Source organism: Hoplias malabaricus, chromosome 8 (genome assembly GCF_029633855.1).
Source record: "Hoplias malabaricus isolate fHopMal1 chromosome 8, fHopMal1.hap1, whole genome shotgun sequence".
Classification (NCBI taxonomy): Eukaryota; Metazoa; Chordata; class Actinopteri; order Characiformes; family Erythrinidae; genus Hoplias; species Hoplias malabaricus.
Genome location: NC_089807.1, coordinates 28055573 through 28078977, shown reverse-complemented (window position 1 = coordinate 28078977; position 23405 = coordinate 28055573). Strand labels below are relative to the sequence as shown.

General features: G+C 37.6%; 1 protein-coding gene across 1 annotated transcript in view; it reads left to right on the top strand.

Moving 5' to 3' along the window:
* Positions 1-23405, top strand: part of dst (dystonin) — a 194724-nt gene that overhangs the window by 121247 nt on the left and 50072 nt on the right. Inside the window, exons 42-58 of the mRNA XM_066678377.1 lie at positions 2388-2540; positions 2714-2947; positions 3571-3855; positions 4657-5205; positions 6316-6492; positions 7338-7461; positions 8834-9042; positions 9423-9740; positions 10210-10376; positions 11879-12035; positions 12903-13029; positions 13168-13215; positions 14066-14301; positions 15520-15649; positions 16719-16918; positions 17712-18207; positions 19015-20483. Coding sequence (XP_066534474.1) covers positions 2388-2540; positions 2714-2947; positions 3571-3855; positions 4657-5205; positions 6316-6492; positions 7338-7461; positions 8834-9042; positions 9423-9740; positions 10210-10376; positions 11879-12035; positions 12903-13029; positions 13168-13215; positions 14066-14301; positions 15520-15649; positions 16719-16918; positions 17712-18207; positions 19015-20483 — 5079 coding nt within the window. The remainder of the gene's footprint in view (positions 1-2387; positions 2541-2713; positions 2948-3570; positions 3856-4656; positions 5206-6315; positions 6493-7337; positions 7462-8833; positions 9043-9422; positions 9741-10209; positions 10377-11878; positions 12036-12902; positions 13030-13167; positions 13216-14065; positions 14302-15519; positions 15650-16718; positions 16919-17711; positions 18208-19014; positions 20484-23405) is intronic.

The following is a 23405-nucleotide window of genomic DNA, read 5'->3' as shown; positions in this document are numbered from 1 at the left end:
TCTTTAATGATTTTAACACGTATTGCAGGTAACTAAGAAAGACTACATTTGTTTAATCTTTAATTTTTGCAGAGATATTCCACTCAGAATTACCTGGAGTGCATTGGCAAACTCCAGGACCACTATGATGCTCTTGAGGATTTTAGGAATGATTTGTTGACTCATGGCCCTTTGACTTCTGACACTGAGGGTTTACACTGCCAACTAGAGGAAGCTCAGGTTTGTGCAATTGCATCAAAAACCTAAATGTTCTTTTTGGCCATTTTCTTTTCTCTTTCTGCTTTGGTGCCTGAGCATATTTCCCTATTCCTCCCCCATCTCCATTCCTTTTCTAATTCCTGTTGCTGTTTTAACTAATCCCACACATTTTGATTCTAGTCTTTGGAGGCACAGCTTGCTGCTTTTCCTGGCATTTTAACCTCCGATTTGGAGATAGCTGAACAGCTTCTGAACTCTGCTGATGAACTCACCCCCATGCAAATCCACCAGGATTTGGCCACAGTCTTTATAGATTTGCAAAACGCTTTCACAGATGTTTGCCAGTTGTCAGCTGAGAGAAGTAATGCAATTCTCCAGGCCATAGACAGAGCAAAGGTTAGTGTCGGAGGCTGTGTTCCTTTCTGGTTAGAAGTGGTACTCACCTAGTGCTTATAAAACTGCGTGACTGCATTTTTATTGGAAGGTCATAAGTTGGTAACTCTCCATGTTTGAATATGTTCCAGACAAATTTGGAGTCCACATATCAAGATCATCTTCAGTCCCTTGATAAACTATCATCTTGTATTCAAGATAATTATGAGATGGTATGCAAGATTGACATCATGAACACTGATGACCTGGAGGCAGTTAAATACAGGATTCAACAAAACAAGGTATGACATTTTAAATCCTACTTCAAAAAAAGATTCCTTATCTTGTGTCAGTTCATCTATTCCTGTAAAGTTATCAAAATTCTTTGAATAGTTCAAGTAAGAAAGCAGGTGTTTGTGAAGTAAACTTGGGTTTATGACAAAAAAGTTATTAAAGACTTTATACTGGATTGGGAACACCTACCCTTTATCTACGCTGTCCATGTTATAAGCTCCACTGACCATGCAGGAGCACTTTGTAGTTAATTACTGACTGAAGTCCACATGTTGCTCTGCATACTTTCTTATCCCCATTTCACCTTGCCCTTCTATGATCAGGAGTCCCAAATGACCACCAGAGATCAGGTATAATTTGGGTGGTGGATCATTGTCAGCGCTGCAGTGACACTGACGTGGTGGTGTGTTAATGTGTCTTGTGCTGGTTTGAGTGGATGAGACACAGCAGGGCTGCTTGAATTTTTAAAACCTTCAGTGTCACTGCTTGACTGACAATAGTCCACCAAACACCACCCAAATCATACCTGGTGGTCTAGTGGGGGTCCTGACCATAGAAGAGCAGGGTGAAATGGGGATAAGAAAATATTCAGAGAAACAGTTGGACTGTAATCGTAGAACTACCAAGTGCTCCTGTATGGTCAGAAGAGCTGATCAAATGGACAGTGAGTGTGGATGCAAGGCAGGTGTTCCTAATCCAGTGATTTATTCCAACACACCACACAAAAAAAAACAAAAAACTCATAAATATTCCGACATATCCATTTCTTTATATCATCCAGGACCTGGAGAAGAACTTATCTGGAACCCGACAGCATCTGGAGGACACAGCTTTTGACGTCCAGTACTTTATATCTGAGAATGCACAGTTCCTGAGTCCAGTTCAGAACAGAGAGCTGCTGAAATCTCTCAGTGCCACTCAGAAGGCTTTTAAGGAGCTGATGGACAGAGTGTTCACTCAGAGACACACACTAGACCTCCACTTAGAGATCCGCGAAGATGAGAGTCATCAGCAGGTCTGGATGACTCTGAATCCTGCTGGGGTTTATAGAAAAATATTAAAATGTGTTCTGATGCATAAGTTTAAAAATATGTCTTCATATTGTTTTTTTTTTACTGGACATGTTTATAATGCATTGCAAACTCACATTGACTGAATTTCCAGATGTGTTTTTTTGCTTGCATGAAATCTTTAACAACAGAAGAGTCATTTGCTTGAACATAGCCTAAAAACCTATTATTGCATTCACCTTTTTCCAGGCTTCCAGAAGTCACTGAGCTCCAGAGGACCCACATTTTTCACTGTGTATCATCTGTGGAATGCTTTCAACTAACACAGCCAAGAGAACTCTTTTGTCTTTGTCTGTTTGCCCAAACAAAATCTTAGTCTTCTGAATGGCTGGCATGATTACAGCATACTCAGTTGTGTTGTCTTTGTCTGAAAATAAAGGTTGAAAAATGTTCAGATGAAAGCAGTTTCCTGAAAGTAATTCAATATTTATTAAATATTTTTTTCTGTGCTAGGCTGCAATGGAGAAGCAGAAGGAGTTTGTAGCCAAGCTTCAGGAAATGTGTGATGACCTCACTCAGACTGAGAACCGTCTCATTGGCCATCAGCAACAAGCTGTCAAGGCCAAGAGTGTGGGAGATCTCCAGCAATACCAACAAGAACATCAGGTAATGATATACAGCACTGGTATATTTCACTGACAAGTAATGCATTGTTTTTTTTTATTGTGTACTCATGTTCAACTTGTTCATCTGTGAGGTTTCCAGTTTAGCTCATTGTTGAGATTGGTACTAAATCACACATTGTAATAAAACACGTTCTGTTTCTTTTGGCTGATCAGGCTTTGCAGAAAGACATCCATGCTAATGCAAGTGCCTTGAATGAAGTCATCAGCAGCACAAAAAAATTCCTGGAGGAGAATCGGAACAAACTGACCCCTGAGCAGATAGCAGCTATTGACGTCAAGTTAGAAGAGGCCAAGAGTAAAGCCAACATGCTTAACCAGAGAGCAGAAGAGTCCAGGAAAGATCTGGACAAAGTTGTGACTACTGCTATCAAACAAGAGACAGAAAAGGTTCAATTTTGTTTCTTTTTCTTGAAGCCCTTTGGGGGTAAGATGAAAAAAAAAATCGAAAGTCCTTAGTCCCATACATAGTCACATTTATGTCTGCCAAATATCAAAATCAATATCAAAAATATTTAATATATATTTCTAGATTCACTTGTACCATTTTAGCCATCATAAATCCTTTGAAATGGCAAAGAAATCCTCAATTGTTTTCTGTGACTGGAGTGACACAGAAGGGTTTTATAATATGGAAAAAATAGCAAAGGGAAATATGGAAAAATGCATGTTATGCCAGTTTTGACCAGCAGGCGGGCATGATATTTTTTTGTCTCACCCTTCCAGGCATGAGGTGAACAAAAATTTAGAGGTATTATCATGCTGTAGCAAGTTTCACATGAATCAGATTTTTTTGTTGGCCTTCCAGGTACACTAATTATAATTTTTTTCCAACTGATTTTGGTATGTTATGCAGGCAGAAAAAATATAGGATGGAGCTTGGAAACATACTTTCAACTGTTTTTCATTGTACCCTTCAGGTCTTCCATGTTTTCTTATTACTTGTGCCAATTGTACACTTTAAGAAAATATTGATGTTTTACCCAGGAAATTGTCCTCATTTTTGAGTTTAGGTTGCAGCAGTAGAGCAGCTTGAAGAGAGCAAAAACAAGATAGAGGGTCTCCTAGACTGGATATCCAACATCGGTAAAGAGAAGGAGATGGGTGGAACACAAAAGGACCCCATAGCCAAACAGAATGGAAACCTGGCAGTGGAAAGCCTAACAAAAAGAGTGAATGGAGAGGAAGACGATCCTAATGGAAATGAACTGGACAGCACGGATAACAGCCCTGAGTGGTCAGGTGAAAGTGAAGACAGCAAAAAACAAGATCTAGACCAACAGTATGAAAGGGTTAAGGTAAGAAGATGATGTTCAGGTCCCAACTTTGCACAGCACTCACCCCTTTCACCTTTTCTCAGGATAAAATTATTTCAAATATTTGTAACAGTTTATTGTAGGTTACTGTTCATAAGGCTACATTTACACCATTTTATTTAAATGAAAACTGACTTGAATTTGAATTCAATTTATGACGTCTTGTTACAACAGGCTTTAGTGGCCTTAAAATCTTTCTTTGACATGTTTATGTCATTTTTTGTAAATGTCACATAGCCTAATGAAGAATAACCTGTTGTAAATTTTTCCCATAAATTTTACAATAGTCTGAAAATGATACATTTTACAATAGTCTGAAAGGACTGGCGCCCCCTCCAGGGTGTGTTCCTGCCTTGCGCTCAGTGTTTTCGGGTAGGCTCCAGACTCTGTGACCCTGAACTGGATAAGCGGTTACAAACTATTAATGAATGAATGAATGAATGAATGAATGAAAACGATCAACAGTAGATATGTTAACTAAAATGCATTCTTTTCTGTAAAATTGTAATTTTTTAAGATTGAAGATATCACCATAATCATGTCACATTTTGCATTGTTTACATGTTTTAATAGTTTACCAATTTGTAAAAGTTACTTGCAAAGAGCTTTTTATAACGTGTCACGTAAAGTATTTGCTGTAGCCTGGAACTGTATTTTGTTTAACGTTCTGCTAAATAAGTGACATAACTAAATAAGATATAGATAATATTGTAGCATCTTTCTGTGGTATTTGATCAAAATTACATCCACAGTCAAATCACATCTCCTGTCCTCATTCTACAGGCACACCACCAGGAGATCCTCTCCCAGCAGCAGGACCTGATAATTGCCACCCAGTCGGCCCAGGCTCTGCTGGACAAGCAGGCGGAGGTTCTGTCTCCTGCTGAAAAGGAGAAGCTCCAGAGGGACATCCAGGAGCTGAGGGGCCGCTATGAGGCCTCACTGACCCAGGCTGAGCAGCAGATGAAACAGATGCAGAATGTGCAGGAGGAGCTGAGGAAGTTCCAGGGTGACTGTGTGGAGTTTGAGGGCTGGCTGCAGCAGGCTCAGCATCAGGTGGAAGATCTGGGAGCTCCTTCTGGACAGTTAGAGATTCTGCAAGACAAACTCCAGAGGCAGAAGAGCTTTTATGAAGATGTGATCTCCCGCAAAGGTGACTTGCGCTTCATCACTATCTCAGGCCAGAAGGTGCTGGATGTAGCCAAGACCTGCAGTAAGAGCGGGCCTGGAGAGAAAGAGACGCTCCCAGAAGTGGACACATCAGGAACATGTGCAGCAGTGAAGGAGAAGCTGGACTCTGCTTCCACTCGCTACAAAGATCTGCACACACAGGTAAGTGCCTGTTATTTTTGTTTATTACCACTTGAGCATTTCATACTCAAAGTCAAATTATACCGTTTAGCCAAATATCGTCAAGCAGTTAACATCCATACTAAAGCCTTCTGAGGAGAGAATAGCTTAATCCTGCAGTATAATAATACCCTTCATTATAGAAAAAATGTTGGTGGAACATGTGTTTACAAACATTTGGACATTAAGGGCATGGCATGAAATGAGCGTAGATTTGTAATAAACTTCAATGACCATAAAATGTAAAAGCAGACATAAAAGATGATAACAGCATGCATAACGTTTGATTACGCATGCATAACGTTAACTTTTGGTAACATTTGTTTATTAAAACTAAAAATAAATTATTTATAAATTATAAAACCTGCCATGGATTTTAAACTACACTTGTTTAAAAGGACACTAAGATGTGGTAATTTTGCCCCTAGCTCCCAACTACAGCTGCAGGGTGTAATTCACTTCTAAAGCACTATCAATGTGTGTGTATGTGTGTGCGCGCGCGCGTGTGTGTGTGTGTGTGTGTGTGTGTGTGTGTGTGTGTGTGTGAGTGTGTGTGTGTGTGAGTGTGTGTGTGTGTGTGTGTGTGTGTCTAGGAGCCCTACTTCTAAAGTTATGTGTATTTTCTATGGTGCTGAAATGCTACCTACAGTTTCTTTATATGTAATGATTTAACTCAGTATATAAAGTGTATTAAAATATATATTTGCTGATGTTGGTTTCCGAATCTATTCTGTTAATGTTTTGTCATGCAATAATATTTCAAAATTATTTCCTAAAGCTCATGTTAATTAGTAACGTAATCAAGTCTGCAAATGTTATTCAGTACAAGTGCCTGACTGTACCATGCTGTATTGCATAGTTGTATCCAGTAGATGGCGATAGATAATGTAGCAATAAATAAAAGCCTTTGAAATGACTGCATGAACACAGCTGTTTCAAAAACTCATATTACACAACAGTTCATAAATATTGTGATTACATTTCCTCCTTCCAGTAAAATTTGTTGTTAATGATGGATGCTAATTCATTTGGCGATGATCTGTGAAAGTGTTTAGTGAGTACTTGAATAGTTTTTATACATTTTTTAAACAGTGCAACCAGCTTGGAACCAACCTCAAAGAAGTGGTGGACAAATACAAGAAATATGAAGATGCTACTGGTGAGCTCTTGACATGGCTGAACAATTCTGAGGAAGAGGCCAGAAGACAGCAGTCGGAGCCTATTGCTGCAGATCCACAGACCCTCCAGAGACAACTGGAAGAAACCAAGGCATGAGACCCAGTCACTCACACTCACACACACACACTGTCTTCATCATTCACAGCTACATCATCGCAGTCAAAACATTTCCGTCTAACACAGACAGCAGCAAATGGAAAAGCTGTTCTCACAAACTGCCTGCTCAGATTTTGCTCATGATGTTAAGTCTCCAACGGACTGAGAGGTCATTAGTCTGTAGACCAGTCTCTCCATATACAGAGTTTCCACTCTGGTTAAAACAACAGAGCTTTATATGGGCCTCTCAAAAAACACAGTGGCACGAAAGGCATAAATAGCAGAGTTAAAGACACTGCATTTTGGATAAAGTGCCAGTTAGATATATCCTCCGAAGCCTGGCTATCTCTAAATCAGTTTTATCTCCCTTGTTGTTTTGTGTTAAGTGAATTCGCCAGCAGTTCAATTCATTTCAAATCTTAGGAGATTTAACTAAATTATTATGATAATTACTATTATTATTATTATTTAATTTATTATGATATACATTTTTCTATTTTTCTATTGGTCACATTAACATAACATTTTTTCCACATAATGTTAAGAGAAGTATGTTCCAATAGCTAAGGAAACTGTGTGGAGCATACCATTATTATTATTCTTATTATTATTTACTCTATCAAAATATATAATGCTTGTGGTGACCATAATACATTTTAAACATGCTGACTTTTTATTTTATTTATTTGTAAAGAAATTATGTGTTATAATATGTTACAATATTGTTTTTTTCCATGATATGTATATATGTTTATACTGCATTAAACTGGTAAACTTTAGATATTTGAAATGTTTCAGAAAATGTAATAGTCACACTAATGAAGAGTTGTCCATTTCAGGCTCTTCAAGGGCAGACCACTGGCCGGCAGGCTGCTGTGGAAACACTGCGCAAAACAGCGGATGCTCTGATTGCCGCAGAGGGAGATCTGCTGACCAATCAGGATGAGATTCAGGAAGCAGTGGGTGAGTCATCTTCACCTTGAGCATGATGAAATCTCTATTTAAAGTTCCTTTATAGCAGCAGCATGGAACAATGACTCGTGATGTGCACTGGACAGTGCCCATGGTTAATGTCAATAACCCTATATTAAAGTACCCCAAAGTCATAATTTTTCCGTTTAAAATTGACCTTGAGCAATAACGTGTAAAATATGTGTATGTATCATTATTATACCCAAGAAATAATGCCAAAGATCACCACAGGTGTAATACAAAATTTGAAAAAGAAGCCAAACTCAGCTTCATGTTATGTCTTCAGGTTAAAACTCCTACCTTAAACTTACCTTCACCATGCCATAGCTTCATATCTACATTTTCAGTTCCACATTAAATTATGCAGCAGTTTCATTTTAGCATCTTATTTGAATTTTAGGTCCCACTTTAAATTGTATTAGGTGTTCAAAAAGTTTTAAAGCATTTTTAAAAAATGTAATTCCTCCAAAAAAATGAATTCTTCCATTCATTTTATGGTACTGATGTGTAGTATTAAATATTAAAATGGCTATTTTATTTAACTAAGAATAAGTTAAAAATTAAGTAGTTTGAAACTGGCAAGAATAATTTATTCATCACTTCATTCGTTATGACTTCAATCAAGGAAAAAGTGCTGCAAAAGCATGTGCAGTGATTAGCTCTGATCTTGGGAATAATAATATTCTAAAGAATGTGTCTTGTTTGATTTAGACAATTTAAAGAGGGTGATTTTAATGTCAGAATTCATTAACATAGCGTATTAATGCTTAGTTTTTAGTGGATTTTTTTGTTTTGTTTTATTTTTAATTAAATGACAATTTATATGACAAGTCATATTTAGTACTACACAACAGTTACCATAAAATGACAAAAACACTGGAGAATTTTTTAATTTGAATTAATATTGTAAAATTTATACTCCTAATACAATGGTTATTGTACATTCTTACTAGAAGTTCTTACTAGAATTTTTCCATCTTAAATTGTGCAGCAGTTATGTTTTAGCATCTGTATGCCTTGATATTTCATAAACATTAAGTGTCATGATATCAGTGTAAAATATGTGTTGTCCGAGTATTCTTTAGCTAGACAGTGATTGGTTGTGTTAAATTAAAGACGTGAAGAACTAAGATGCTGTGTGGTCCCTAATGAAATGCTTTTTTTGGGATTGGGTTTTCAATGAAATATGTAAACACTGACACATATATCAATAGTATATATCTATAGAATATATGTATTTTCAGCCAGTCAAAAGTTGCAACTATTTAAAGACAGTTTTGAGTACAGGGGCTCTATCTTCTAGTGTGTTAGTTCTTATGGAAGGAATTTGAATGTTTAACTTTGACAAATTCTTTGTTTCCAGATGACATTGTGGAGAGGTATGATAACTTGTCCAAATCAGTGAGTGCCCGCAATGAGAAGCTGCAGGTGACGCTGACACGCTCGCTGAGTGTTCAGGATGGACTGGATGAGATGATGAACTGGATGGAGAAGGTGGAAGAGAGCGTAGAGAAAGAAACACAAGTTACACTGGAATCAGCCGCCATCGCAGATGCACTCAGCCAAGAGGCAGTATGTCCACTTCAAAACTTCGAAAAACAAACCAGAAACATGACCTTTACCTTTAAACAGATCACCTTTAAACATAAGCCTATTGGATTTGTCAATATTAATATTTGTATTCTAGATTTTAAATTGAGCAATGATAGTACCCTGTAATGAACGTCAGTCAGCGAGAGATGCTGTAAACTATGTATAGTGAAATATTAAAAATGCGTTTAAAAATCATATCATAGTTATTGAAACATTTTATATTGTGATATATATTGATATTGAATTATTATCCAACCCTAATCTTACTATAATATACCTTTAAGTATCAGAAATATGATATTGAATCCTTGTATCTGTAGATTAGCACACATTCAGATATATTTCCAAATCATGTACAGGCCCTGGATCAGGATATCTCCAGCAGGCAGAGCAGCATCTCAGCGATGAAGGCGAAGGTGAAGAAGTTTATAGAGACTGCAGATCCAGCAGCAGCTGCTCTGCTTCAGAAGAAGATGGAGGGCTTGTCACAGCGCTTTACTGATGCTTGTGAAAAACACAAGCAGAAGGTGTCGCAGATGGAGCAACTGAAGGAGAAGGTGGAGCAGTTTGAGAAGATTTCTGAGAAGGTACAACAGTTTGTCCAGAAACGTTCACAAGCTCTCTCTGAGACGGATGGACCTGGGAAAAATGTAAACGAGCTATCTCAGCTGGTGCAGGTATGTCCTTATTCTCAATCCATTAACCTTGTATACACTCATTGTCCATTTTATCTGCTCCACTGACCATACAGGAGCACGTTGTTGTTCTACAATTACAGACTGTAGTCCACACTACCAGAGCAGCACACACTAACACACAAACACCACATCACTATTACTGCAGCGCTGAGAATGATCCACCACCCAAATCATACTTGCTTTGTGGGGGTCCTGTGGGGGTCCTGACCATTGAAGAGCAGGGTGAAATGGGTTTAAGAAAGTATGCAGACAAACAGGTGGACTGCATTTTCTTAGCTACATAAGTGGAAAATTACAGGAATTTGTCAGACATTTTACTTTGTTTTTATGACCTATAACACATCACAACTGCATTTATAAAACAGTATGATTATTGAAATTATAAGAAATGTTACATGCCTTTATTGCACAGCACTTGCAATAAAATGTTTCAAATCTACCTTTGTAGGACACAAACGCAGAGTTGGCTGAACATATAAAGGACATGGAGGCACTGCAGACATTGTCAAAGGAGCTCTCCAGCTCAGACTTGGAGGGAAATAAAGCTCTGATTCAGGGCAAGATGGCAAACTTGACAAACACATTCAATGCCTTTAAAGACACAGTTAAAGAGAAGTAAGTGTTCTTTCTATATATTTTCTTAGAAGCATTTAAGGGGAGATATAGTGGGGGGAATAATCAGGTCATTTGCATGCATGTCTAAAGCCCCTTTAAGATATACATGGTAATCAAGAACATTTCATGACATTACCCAGAGGAGCTGTATGTTCGAATGTCCAAACCATTTGTACCAGATATTACCAGATTTATCCTCCAAGCTCCCTATTAAAAAGTCCAGGTAATACCAGAGTGAGCTCTTGTGTGAATAGAGGAGGTAATTTTCCAGAAAATTCAAAGGAATTTATGCCATGCTGTCTGCACATGTCACAGAAGTGCTACCCAGTGCCTGAACCATGCCAAAACACTTCAAGTGATGAGGATGCGTTCGACACGGAAAATCTCCAGCTGTACACTACATGTATAGGAGGTCACATGTGAAACTGGCTTAAATCAGAAAACAATGGTTACAGTGAGCCGTTCTGATGTCACTTCAATTCTGATTTTCTGGTGAAAAGGGGAAACATTAAAACTGTGTAATCTCCTTATTTGAGTATCTTCAATCACAATGTTGAGCTTCTGTTTATTGTGTTTAAAGAGTGGAAATGAGGTTAAACAAGGTTAAATGAGGTTCAACTGTGTAAAACAGACACAACAAGGGTGGATATATTATAATTCAGCAAAAATGAAAAACATAACAGAAAGTAAAAAGAAACAATTGAAAATGGTTAAAAATAACCAGATTCTGCACACTGGATTCTCACTCTTGTACACCCAGAATTGGCTGAACAGTGACTCATTATTATTCATAGGTATATTCTATGAAGACTCACTGTACTGGGCCTATTATATTAAACATAGAAACGTATATAATATGTCCCCTTTAATAATTACTGGCCCTAATAAACAACCATATTTCTAACTGTAAAACATCAATTACAGTTACAGTACATCAATTACTTGTCACATGTATTACAAATCATTAAGTAAATGATGTCGATATAATATAGACAGTCCCCTGTATAGATAGTTCAGTCCAGTGCTCAGAATCGTTGGACAAAACTCCTAATGCTCTGAAACACTGTAAGTCAAAATGGTTAAGAGCATTATATATAATTATGGTAATGATGTAAATGGTGTGTCATTCGAATGGTAGCACTAAAGATTATATAACATTGGAATGGTAGTACCATTATGTTGTAATTTTTAGAGGTAATTTGCCATAAATCCTTATGTTTCATGGCATTTCAGTAGCTTACCTGAATGGCAAGACATATTGTAGTGCCACTAACTACTTCCTAGTCCTAAACTTGGCTCAGAAATGCATTATTTTCTAAAGTTTCCATTTTTTGCTGAGTCAGATGCTTGTTTTCTAGGACTTATCTGTGCGCTGTATATATGAATTTCATGTCAAAACACTAGCATGACAAAAATGCCACCTACATGTTTTAGCCTCATTAGTGGAGATACTGCTGTGTCATGACAAATGAAACTATGTGTCCTGACGCTGTGTGTTTCAGAGAGGAGGAGGTCTCATCTTGCCAGGACCAGCTGGAGGAGTTCAAAGCAGCTGCGGGGGTACTAATGAAGTGGCTCGAGGACACAAAGAAGCAAGTGCCTGTGGTTCAGCCCAACTGCAGTGAACAGGGCCTGGGAAAAGATCTCCAAAAAGTCAATGTAAGTGAGAAATCTTGCTCACCAGGCCCTACCATCACAATGTTCACTTAAATGCAAACAAAAACCAAATATAGAAGAAATGTTAGCTTTCTGGGAATAAAACATGCATTACAGGTACAAGTGGATTTTTTTTATATGGAAACCTTAAATAGACACATGGTCCACTTTTCAAGTGTTGATTCTGACAAAAAATGTTTTACCATATTATAATTGAAATCTAAATCTGAAATTAAGCAGTAAATGAATGTTTATTTTAAAATCTGACCCTGAAAATATACACTTTTAAAATTAACAAAAACTATGAATATAGTGAAAATAATTATCTTTCTGTTTTCTTGCCATACATTTATATACCATACATTTATAAGATAATAACACATTTTTATACAAAGTCAGAACATGAAAATGTCAATTTTATATGTGTTATATATAACTACCCTTGTGTAAATAAAAATGATCAAGCCTTACGCAAAATCTAAATTTATCTGCACAAATGTGTAGCTTTTGTTTAGTGTATACCTCTCTCTGGGTTTCTGTCATGATGATATGTTGTAATACAAACTGCAGAGATAAATAGCATTTTCATAAATTTCTAATCCTAAATTAAGCTAAAAAATAAATATATATCACAATAAACAGTTAATGAACTACAAAAATGAAGGTAAAATGTCAAAGAGAATCATAGCTATTTCTTTCTTTCTTTTTAAAGAGACACTTATAAAATGCTTTTGAATAAACCCTTCTTTCTTGATGCTGCTTAAGCAAGTCCTGCTTGTTATGGTAGATTAAACAAAGAATTTACAAGCGCACATATTTAGCATTTTTCAAACTTATGCTGTTTTACACATTGGATTTCTCTCCCTACAGGGCTTGCTGGAAGAATGGACCCATGAAGCTCCCACTGTTCAAGATATAAATAGTAAAGGGTCTGCACTGTGTAGCCTAATCAGTGTTTTGACATCCCCAGCGAAAGCCAAAATGCATCACAAATCAGGTATTGCTAAAGAGTATTTTTAGAGGTTTATGAGCACACTTATTTCATGTCCCTGTCTAACATGATCACACAATGCAATTTCTCCAGCTTGATCTCAAACAGATGGAATATGATGTGCTCTGTCTCTTTTTGTCATAGTCACTAATGGATCAGGCGCAGGAGGCAACACCTATCTGACCAACAAAGGTAGAAATTCACACAGTGCCACATTTCACTCTGTGCCCTATTGCATTTATAGGTTCCATAAAAAATAGCTTGTGTTAGAGGTGGGCATTGTGATAGTATTCTGTTGTTTTTGTTATTAACTATATAGTAACAGTATGCTATGATGAGTATATTATGGATCTCGACAAGGGCCTAATTGGACAGACACATCTGTCTAATTGTTGGTCCTATCATTATATAACAGAAAAGATTTGGGCAGTTAATGTTCTCCTCCAAGTGTGTTGAGCTGTTCAATGTTGTTACATTGATAGAAGTTTGAAAAAGTTGGCTTTATTTAACTTGACTGGAGCATGTCCTAGTAGTCTTTACCCTCTGAGGTCACAGCACCATATGACTGGCTAACTGGCAATGACAAAAATGGGGAGAAAACTGGATATAAACAACCAAAAAAAAACAACCAAAAAAAAAAAAAATGACCCCCAGCTGACTTGTATAATTCAATTTATACTATAGCACAGTGAGACAAACTTCACGGTTTTTGGTAGTGTTTTTAAGTGTGGCATTTCTCGTCTGCCAAATTGAAGAAAAAGAAATATTGTGAAGTGCATTATGTGTTTTGAACTAGTTTTATTTTAAGTATTGTAATATGTAGTGTTTTATATATCACTCACTCTGAGTGATTATACACTCAAAAACAATAATGTAGTGGTTGGTGGTTAAGTGATTTACGTACGGTTCTTGCTGAGAGAAACTGTGAAAGTCCATATGTTTGGTTTGCCCTTTTTCTTTTTAAATACCTGTTTACTCTGAGTACTGAATTGTTAAAGTTGCATTAATGACAAGGTTTTGTCTGGGGTTTGTCCATCCGCAGAGCTGATGCTGGTGCAACAGAACATGTCATATGTCAGCGAGGGCTACAAGAACCTTGGGGAGTTGCTGAACAGCAGGTCCTCAGAGTTAAGTACTCTACTGCTGAAGGTACGAGGAGCCCACAATGAGGCGGAATCCATGTTGCAGTGGCTAGAAGACATGAAGAAGACAGCGGCCTCTTGGAGCTCTGAGCCCACAGCCAAAGACTCAGTGAAAACACAAATGGAACAGCAGAAGGTAGACATGCCGCTGTTCTATAGAGCATACTTTATTTTGATAGTCCACTTCTCTTTAGCTTACATTTGGCCAAATATTGATGCAACACAATTTTCCCATTACCAAAGATGTAGTACGAAAGCCAAGTCAGCGTTATAGTTTCATAGTGAATACTGCCCAAAAACAGTAGTCAATGTTTACCCTAAAAATTCTGTAAATACACATCCAAATCTTCAGTCAAAACACATCCAGCTGTTTATGATTCCACAACCCTTTTGATGTTGTTTACAGGACAATAAGACTTACTGTGAAGTTCACAGTGTAATTGAATGCTGGGGCCAGCCATATTAAAGAACAGCTGTGGTGCTGGATTCTTAGAATCTAGCGTTCCCTCACATGCATGCATGTTGTACAAACATACGTATGACAATCACAATTTTTTGGTCAGTTATTTATGATTATTATATTTATGAAAAGAAACATCTGTATTCATCTATATGTGTGGGATGTGTATGCAAGTCAGAATTTGGCACAGGACTCATCTAAAGAGACTGCTCCCAGCATTTAGCTTCTTATAACTTGTACCACAGTTACGATAATATTATTGTATTACGATAATAACACTATAACTGAAGGTTTTATATTATTACTCTGCCACATTAACATGCTGTAGTGTGAGATATTATCACAGGAGTACTGATCTTCAGCTTTTTGCCTGCAGCCTCGTGACTATGACTGCAGTACTCCAGTGCCAGTAACTCAAGTTATAGCACACTCTCTAATGTATTATTGCTAATAAGTAAAGCATACTGTCTCCTTAACAACATTGCAAAGTCTGCATGACATTAATGAAGGTTTTGAGTAGGTTAAAGGCAGTTTTAAAGATATATTAATGGAAAGTATATATAAGTGTATATTACTTTTTGATTAGCAACATTAGCCTTTATAATTCCACTGCTAAATTAAAGAAGCAAAATTTCAACACCAAACATATGTTGGCTAAAGAATTACATCCAGGGTAAGCAGAATCTTATACAAAATATACTTTTTGTAGAATAAGTCAGAACACAACTGTCTTTGATAAAGTGTGTCCAATAATGTATATTTTCGTTTGTTGTAGTTTACTCGACCAGGCTATGTGCATGCACTGTGTTAATCTACGTTCAAGGGAGGAAATAATTCAGCCATAGTGGTTGGTGTAGACAAAGTAATGCCCACATTTTATATCTCGCCTTGCAGGCCTATGAGGAAAGTATGAAGCAAAAACAGCAGCAATACCAGCAGCTGAGGGAGAAGGTGCTCCACCTCATAGAGGAAAACCCAGATTCACCTGAGGCAGCAAAGTGGAAGCACATGCTGGATCAGATAGGTATGCATCTATCATCCTCAAAACTATTCATCTTAAACCATAAATCTATTTCAGTACTTTGGTGTTAGCCAGGTGCAATTTTGCACACTGACTATCTTCAGCATCAGCTCTGAACTGAAGTGGAAGCATATGAGAGCTCATTTCTCTAGATAAAACTTGTTTCTCAATGTAGCCTGATACTGTATTCTCCTCAAATGGAGCTGTGTGTAAATGTATGTGTGCGGACTCTACATTCTTCAAAATCTTTTGCCCACCAAGTAATTTGAGCAACAAAACAAAGAGGTCTACTGTGAAGTTTTGTAATGGTTGTAATTGCATTTGAAATGAGTTATTACAACATGCCATTTATTCCTTATTTTTCCTGTAGTGTTCGGCTGAGATCGGCAAACAGTTTGAGTGGCAACAGATAAACAGTAATAATGTCAGCCATGATTATTTCATGGTTTCTACATTAGAAAAAGGTGTACAGAGCCAAATAACTTTTCCACTGCAAGTCAGATACCACTTAAAAACATAAATAATGTATAGGGTGGCACTGTGGTGCAGCAGGTAGTGTCGCAGTCACACAGCTCCAGGGATCTGGAGGTTGTGGGTTCGATTCCCACTCCGGGTGACTTTCTGTGAGGAGTTGGTGTGTTGTCCGCATGGGTTTGCTCCGGTTTCCTCCCATAGTCCAAAAACACACGTTGGTAGGTGGATTGGCGACTCAAAAAGTGTCCGTGAGTGTGTGTGTCTGTGTTGCCCTGTGAAGGACTGGTGCCCCCTCCAGGGTGTATTCCTGCCTTGCGCCCAATGATTCCAGGTAGGCTCTGTACCCACCGTGACCCTGAATTGGATTAGCAGTTACAGATAATGAATGAATGAAAAATGAATAAATAATGTATTTGCCTGAGATGACCAATCATTCTCTGCCGTGGCCTATGTTGGATTCTTTATCAATACTGTAGACTAAATAGTGTAATAGTCTTATTTAGAAGTTAACTAATTTAACTAATTAATATGAACTGTTAAGGAACAGTCGACTCAGTGCGCCCTGACTTTTGATTTCAATTTTAATATTGCAATACAGATGCTGGATGGAAGGAGGTAATGGGCTCTGTGGAGAACAGGAAGCAGCACCTGGAGGAATCTTCCCGTACGCTGGAGCTATTCCAGACGACCCAGACACAGCTCTCCCAATGGCTGCAGGAGAAAGAGCTGATGATGAGTGTTCTGGGACCCCTGTCTATAGACCCCAATATGCTCAAAACTCAGAAGCAGCAAGTACAGGTAACGAGATCATTGTGAGAACACAGTGAAAAACACTCCCTTAGTGTAGTTACAGGAGAAGGCTTAAGATACAAACATGCACAATTTGTCACTTTACAACAGTTATTTATAAAATTGGACAAATTTACTATACATGTTTGAGGCAGCCATTTTGAAAACTGAAATTTGTCTGTCCAGGCCTATTTTATAACCAAGAAGATTATTAATCTTCCAATGAAACCAATGATGTTTTTAACACTGAATGTAGAAATCCAGGCAGTTTTTTTTTGTTGTTGTCATTTTCATATCACGTTTGGTTTGGTTGGTTTAGTTCCCTCTGATCTAGTCTAAACTTGTTACATATAAGATTTATTAATTCATCATCATCATCATTTTCTTCTCCGCTTCTCCATTTCAGGGTCACGGTGAGATTTATTAATTTCTGTATAAAAATATTTCAGTGCTAGTGAACTTTTAACCTAGGAAAATATCATATAATGTCAGAAATTGTCTTTTTACTAATATATGCTGATTAATGCACGGACTTTGCACAATGATGAATTATGGGGGGTTAGCCATTCCTTCTTTGATAAATTACCTTCTGAATTCCAATGTTAATGTAGAGATGGAACCCTCTAACCCCAAATAAATCTTGCCGGAATGGAAGATTGAGTGAGGTTTTTATTTGCCAAATTATTCCTTTACGTTATGAAACAGGTCTAACATACTTTTTAGTGAACACAAAGCAAAGCTGAATGACAAGACATTAAACCTGTTATATGCCCATAATATATCTAAAAAATCTCCTGTTTAGATTCTATTGAAAGAGTTTGAAGGCCGCAAACCACAATATGAGCAGCTGAATGAAGCTGCAGTGGGCATCACTACCACATCAGGAAAACAAGACCCTTCAGTAGACAACATGAAGGAACAGCTAGATGCTATCACCCAGAAGTGGCATGGCTTGACCGATCAGCTGTCGCAGCGTGATACCCTCATTGATAAAGCTGTGTCTAAGACCACACACTTCCAAGAGCTTCTCCGCAGCCTGAGTGAGAGTGCAGCTGTCCTGGAGTCTCAGCTCAATGGTCAACAGGCCCTCAGCACACAGCCTGACGCAGTCAAGAAGCAACTGGAGGACACTAATACCATCTTGGCTCAACTGTGTGAGGAGAAGAAAAAGCTCAAAGAGGCAGAAAGCCTCTGCTCTGAGCTTTCAAATCTAGTGACTGAAGAATACCTTAAAGCCAACCTCACCAAACAGATGGAAAATGTCTCCAAACCTTTCAAACTACTTGAAGACAAAGCAGGTTTGTAGGATCCATTTATTTAATATTAAAATAAACTAAAAAAAAAAAGTAACTGTTATTGTTTGTGGTTATGGAACATTGCCAAGCAGCTATTCAGACAATATTGTTTTATTAGATATATTGGAAAGATTTTGTAAAGTTAATAAATCTCAGGAGTTATGTTGTACTATTAAGGTGCTTTTCCACTGCATTACACTTACTCAACTCATTTCTACACTTCTTTTTTGAGAAGAGTAGGGACTAAACAAAAACAAAAGCCAGTCCCAAAAAAACATAAAGTTACATGCGAATACATGACAAATAAACAATGCTTAAGTTTACAACGCATGAGGCTCTTGTTAGAGACAGTGTTGTGCGATGTCCCGAGCTACAGTTGAGGGAGCCATTGTTACAACTACTTCCGAACACATTTAAAAGTATTGGAAGGTATTTCCTTTTTAAATATATTCCACTTGCCTGAGGAAATTGGCCTTTACACATCAACACTGTGTAGAAACACACAGTAGTGTAATACAAACGTCTTTAAATAGTCACAGTAATTGTCCATATACTTTCCATATTTTTCATTGAATAAGTTATGCTTCAGCATATTCTAGGCTGTTAAAATATTACTCCAGATTTCCTCGCATTTCTACTAGATGTGAGTTTAATTTTACAGCTAAATGCATAAATAAAGCTGACGAATAACAGAGCTTGCAGGAAAGTTTCCTCATTTCATGATCAGATTTGACTTTACTCACATTTCATCAGTTTTCTAATTGTCTTAGTCATTTACTTGACCTTCAATGCAAATTTTGTGCTCACCAGGAAAGCGGATTCGGCAGCTCAACTCTGCCTTTGCAAGCTCCCAGCAATTCCATCAGACATCTAAAAACTTCCAGGACTGGCTAAGCCAAAAACTCCAGGAGCAAGCCAAGCCTCAAACCATCTCAGCCAAGGGAGAGACTCTGAGGCAGAATATGAAAGAGCACAGTGCAGTCCAGAGAGACCTAAGTGAACATGAGGAGTCCTACAGCACCATTGTGAGGGAGGGAGAGGCTCTTCTACAGAACACAGAGGGAGCTGAAAAAGTGGCTTTGCAAGGGCAACTCTCGGCTCTCAGGTCTAACTGGGAGGAATTGAAGAGAAGCACTGCGGAACATTCAGAAAAGCTCAACGTTGCCATGGAGAGGGCCCAGAAATACAAGGAACATACAGAGACATTGAGTTCTTGGCTACAGGAGTGTGAAGACAGGCAGAACCAGGTGAAGTTCAACATCGATCCTGTGGAAGTAGAAAGTTCTCTCTCACAGGTGAAGAATATCCAGAAAGACGTGGATAAGCGTAGAGGTCAGATGGAACTGCTGAGCACAGCAGCTGATAGACTTCTGGAGGTGGCCACAGCAGATGTGGATTCTGTAAAGGCAGAGAAGACGGCCATTGGGAAGAACTTGGATAAGTTGGTGGAAGATTTGCAGCTCAAGAAAGACTCACTGGATAAGCTCTCACAAAGGCTAAAGGAGTTCAGTGACACACACAGAGAACTTAAAGGGCATCTTGATGGTGCCAAGAAGCAGCTGGAAAATCACACTGGTCTAGGTGTCCAGGCATACAGTAACAAAAACTTAACCAATATGAAGGCCCAACAGACAAGCCTAGTAGGTGCCCAGACTCAGGTAGAACATATTAAAAGTATAGCTCAAGGTTTAGTGGTTGACGTACCAGACGCTGAGGGCGTTACAGACCTCCTCCTTCAGGCAGACAGCATGGAGAAAGAATACAGCTCCATCAGAAAAGACGTTGAAGACACCTGTTCCACTCTTGAGACCAAACTGCAAGGCATTGGCCAGTTTCAGAACACCATTCGGGAGATGTTCACCAGCTTTGCAGAACTAGACGATGAGCTGGATAGCATGGCCCCAGTAGGCAGAGACCTGGAAACCTTGAGACATCAACAAGTCGCCATCCAAAGCTTTATGTCCAAACTCCAAGATCTCATGACCAACACAGCTAGTGCCAGAGACAACTGCAAGAAGATGCTAGAGTCTGAAGCTTCTCCAGATCTACAGGGCCTGAAAAGGGATTTGGAGGCACTGAGCAAGCAGAGTGGCAAGCTAATGGACAGGGCTAATGGCAGGAAGGATCAAGTTGATGACACTTTGAAACATCTGGAAGAGTTCTACAGCAAGTTGCAGACTTTCACAGAGAAGATGGCTGGAGCAGAAAAGCAAGAAGAGTCCCAAGGCCCTGTTGGCATGGAGACAGATGTCATCAACCAACAGCTGGAGTCTTTCAAGGTAAGATGAATTTAGTGGTTGATTTTTTTATTGCACTGCTTTGTATAAGTAGCGTTTCAAATATTATTCTAGATTAAATAACATCAAGGTATTGAATACATTTTTTTGCCCAGGATTTTGTGATTCTTTAAGCAATAATACACATGAGTGAGTGCTATAACATGAGATTTTGAGGCCACAAGCAGAGTGCAGAATTTCAGTATTAGATTATTACAGATATTACATTAGATTAACAGTTAGTTTGTTAATCAGTATTCTGCAATGTAAAATATTTCCATTCTATCAGGCACCTTACCACTCTGTTGTAAGTGCTGGCATCATTTCTAAGTTACGTGTGGTGGAGTAATACTTAAAGAGCTTCAGTCAGACTGACATTATCATGCAATATTGACACAATAACACGTTTTGTATTATTTTCTATTGAAAAAGCTGACATATTTTATGTGCTTCTAAAATCGTTCAGTAATTTTTATGGCATATTATTGTTTCTTCCTGCATGAAATAAACAATGGAGCATTTTCAATGCATTTTCCTGTGGCTGGAAATTTGTATGCATGGAAATGTATTTTTATACATTTCCAGATAAAATTAAATTGAATACAAGAATGCATCTCTGAAAGTCTATGAACTATTTCATAACATTTTAATTGTATTAAACTGTGTTTCAATAAACATAATTTATTAAAATAAAAGTATTTTTGAAAATATCATTTATAAATGCATATAAATTAACATCAAAATTCAAACAGAGTTATTGTCGTATTAGGTTGGATATTAGTATTTAGTGTGTTTATTTCTGTTTTCAAAATAAATACAGTAAAAAAAAAATTACCTAAAATAAAACACCGATAATGATAACAAATATTAAATTAATGGACATGACACTCAAAAAAACAAACAAATACAAACTGAAAAGTTATAGGCTGAAACATTAGCTTTACCCAACCTGGTGTGTGTTAAGTAACACTTTCTCAGCCTGTTAGACACGTGCTTGCCTGTCCTACGGGGGACCGCCCTGTTCATGTATTGGTGAGCATCTGGTGGTAACAAAAGAGCCCTGGTTCATGAGTCCTTTGTTGTGGGTCAGCAGTGAGCCAGCTGGGAGCCAGCGGGGCTGCGTGTACCACAGAGCCACTGAAAAGCAGCAGAGTTTGACTCCTGCTCTTTCGCCTGTTTCAGAGAGCAGAGGCATGCCTTACCAGCAACACAAAACAAAAGACTTAGAATTTATTCATTTTATTACTTCAGCAAACCAGCTAATTTGCCTATTTCTTCAATAATCCTTTCAATTAAAGATCTTGTTTTGGCCCCAGCTCTGACTGGGATGGCTCGACTCTGTGTAATGTAAACCTGCACTACATTACAAGATAAGTCAGTATCAGCAGATAAATGCATCATCAATCTGAATCAGTCCTTTAAAAAATCTGACCTGAAATACCATACTCATCTTGTGTGCTGTTATGTTGTTAGTAAGGCTTCAACCGTCAAACATTTTAATTAAAAAAAATTTATTGAAGCGTATTAATAAAATTGCACAGAGCATGTGGAAGATTGTTTGTAACAAATAAGTTGTGGTATAGTCTCCTTTTAGAGCGGGTGAAACTGATGAGTTTTTGGATTTTATTGCAGGAAATTGTAAATATATCAGATGGATGCACCAGCAATTTAATATTATTTTTTATATTTCCTCTCCTCACAACTCAGGAATAATAATGATTCAAGAAAATAAATAAAAATATGAATGGCTGACAATTTAAATATGACTTTAAATGGTTTAGCACTACTGCGAATATTACATTCAGTACATTTACTCAATGTATTATACACAATACACAATATTGCAATTATAACACTCATTTATATAGGTTTTTTGCAAATATGTAATTGAAATTAAGTACAATTTTATTGGTTTATTTTCAATTGGGGGGGCAGTGTTTTAATTTTTGGGTTTGAATGTGTATTTGGGCTTGGTGTCTAGCAAGATGTGTGTGGTTTGGGTGTGTCTGCTGGTGCGTGGTGCCACCCCCAACGATATCAAACTTACTCCTGTGCCCTTGCACCTGCCTTTGCTCATTTTTACAGAGATTGAAATGTGAGAAACTGAAGCACAGTTTAATTAGGCCAATTGTTAATGTTGTATCTGGTTTTATAATGATAAGCTGCTGATTTAGAGATAGAAGTTGATGTTATTTCAATAAATTAGAAAATTGTAAATGTGCATGTGTATTTTATTACCATTTATTTGGGGCGATAGGCTGCAGGCCCACCTTCGTCTGAGGTGGGGAATGATAGAAAAAGTTTGAGAACCACTGGCTTATGGGAAGTTAATGTACAAATCCAATGTTCCTTTCAATATATAAACATAGAAAAGAGCATGATGTTGCATTTACATATTGTACAATGTCATTCCAATGCAAAAGTGATGTAGGCTAGTTGTATTACTTCTGCTAAAATAATTTCCTTTGTAGGTGTCCTAATTTAGCTAACCATAGTACGTAAATTTGTTTCTTTGTTCAGTATTTTTGAACTATGAAATTGGTGTTCAATTCCTTCTAGTCTAAAACAGAAAACATCTCCCAGACATTTATTAGCTTTGTTAGTTTAGGCAAAATATAAAACGCTAAATTATCAGAGAACTTTTCAGTAGACAATGATATTTAGATGTTAGTACTGTCACATAAAATGAGAACATGTTTTTGTGTGTTTGTTAAAGGTTTCTATGTTAATTTCCCACAAGCAAAATCATGATACTGTTGCTGATTATAGCAAAGATATGTGACATATGTCACAAAATACACTGTTCTATTTATGTGACTATTTCACACATTGGAGTGAGACTAATAACCTACTTTGAGACTCCTATCTTAAGTGGCTCCATTCAAACTCTAGTGTTTAAAGTAAAATAAAAGCAATTAAAAAATA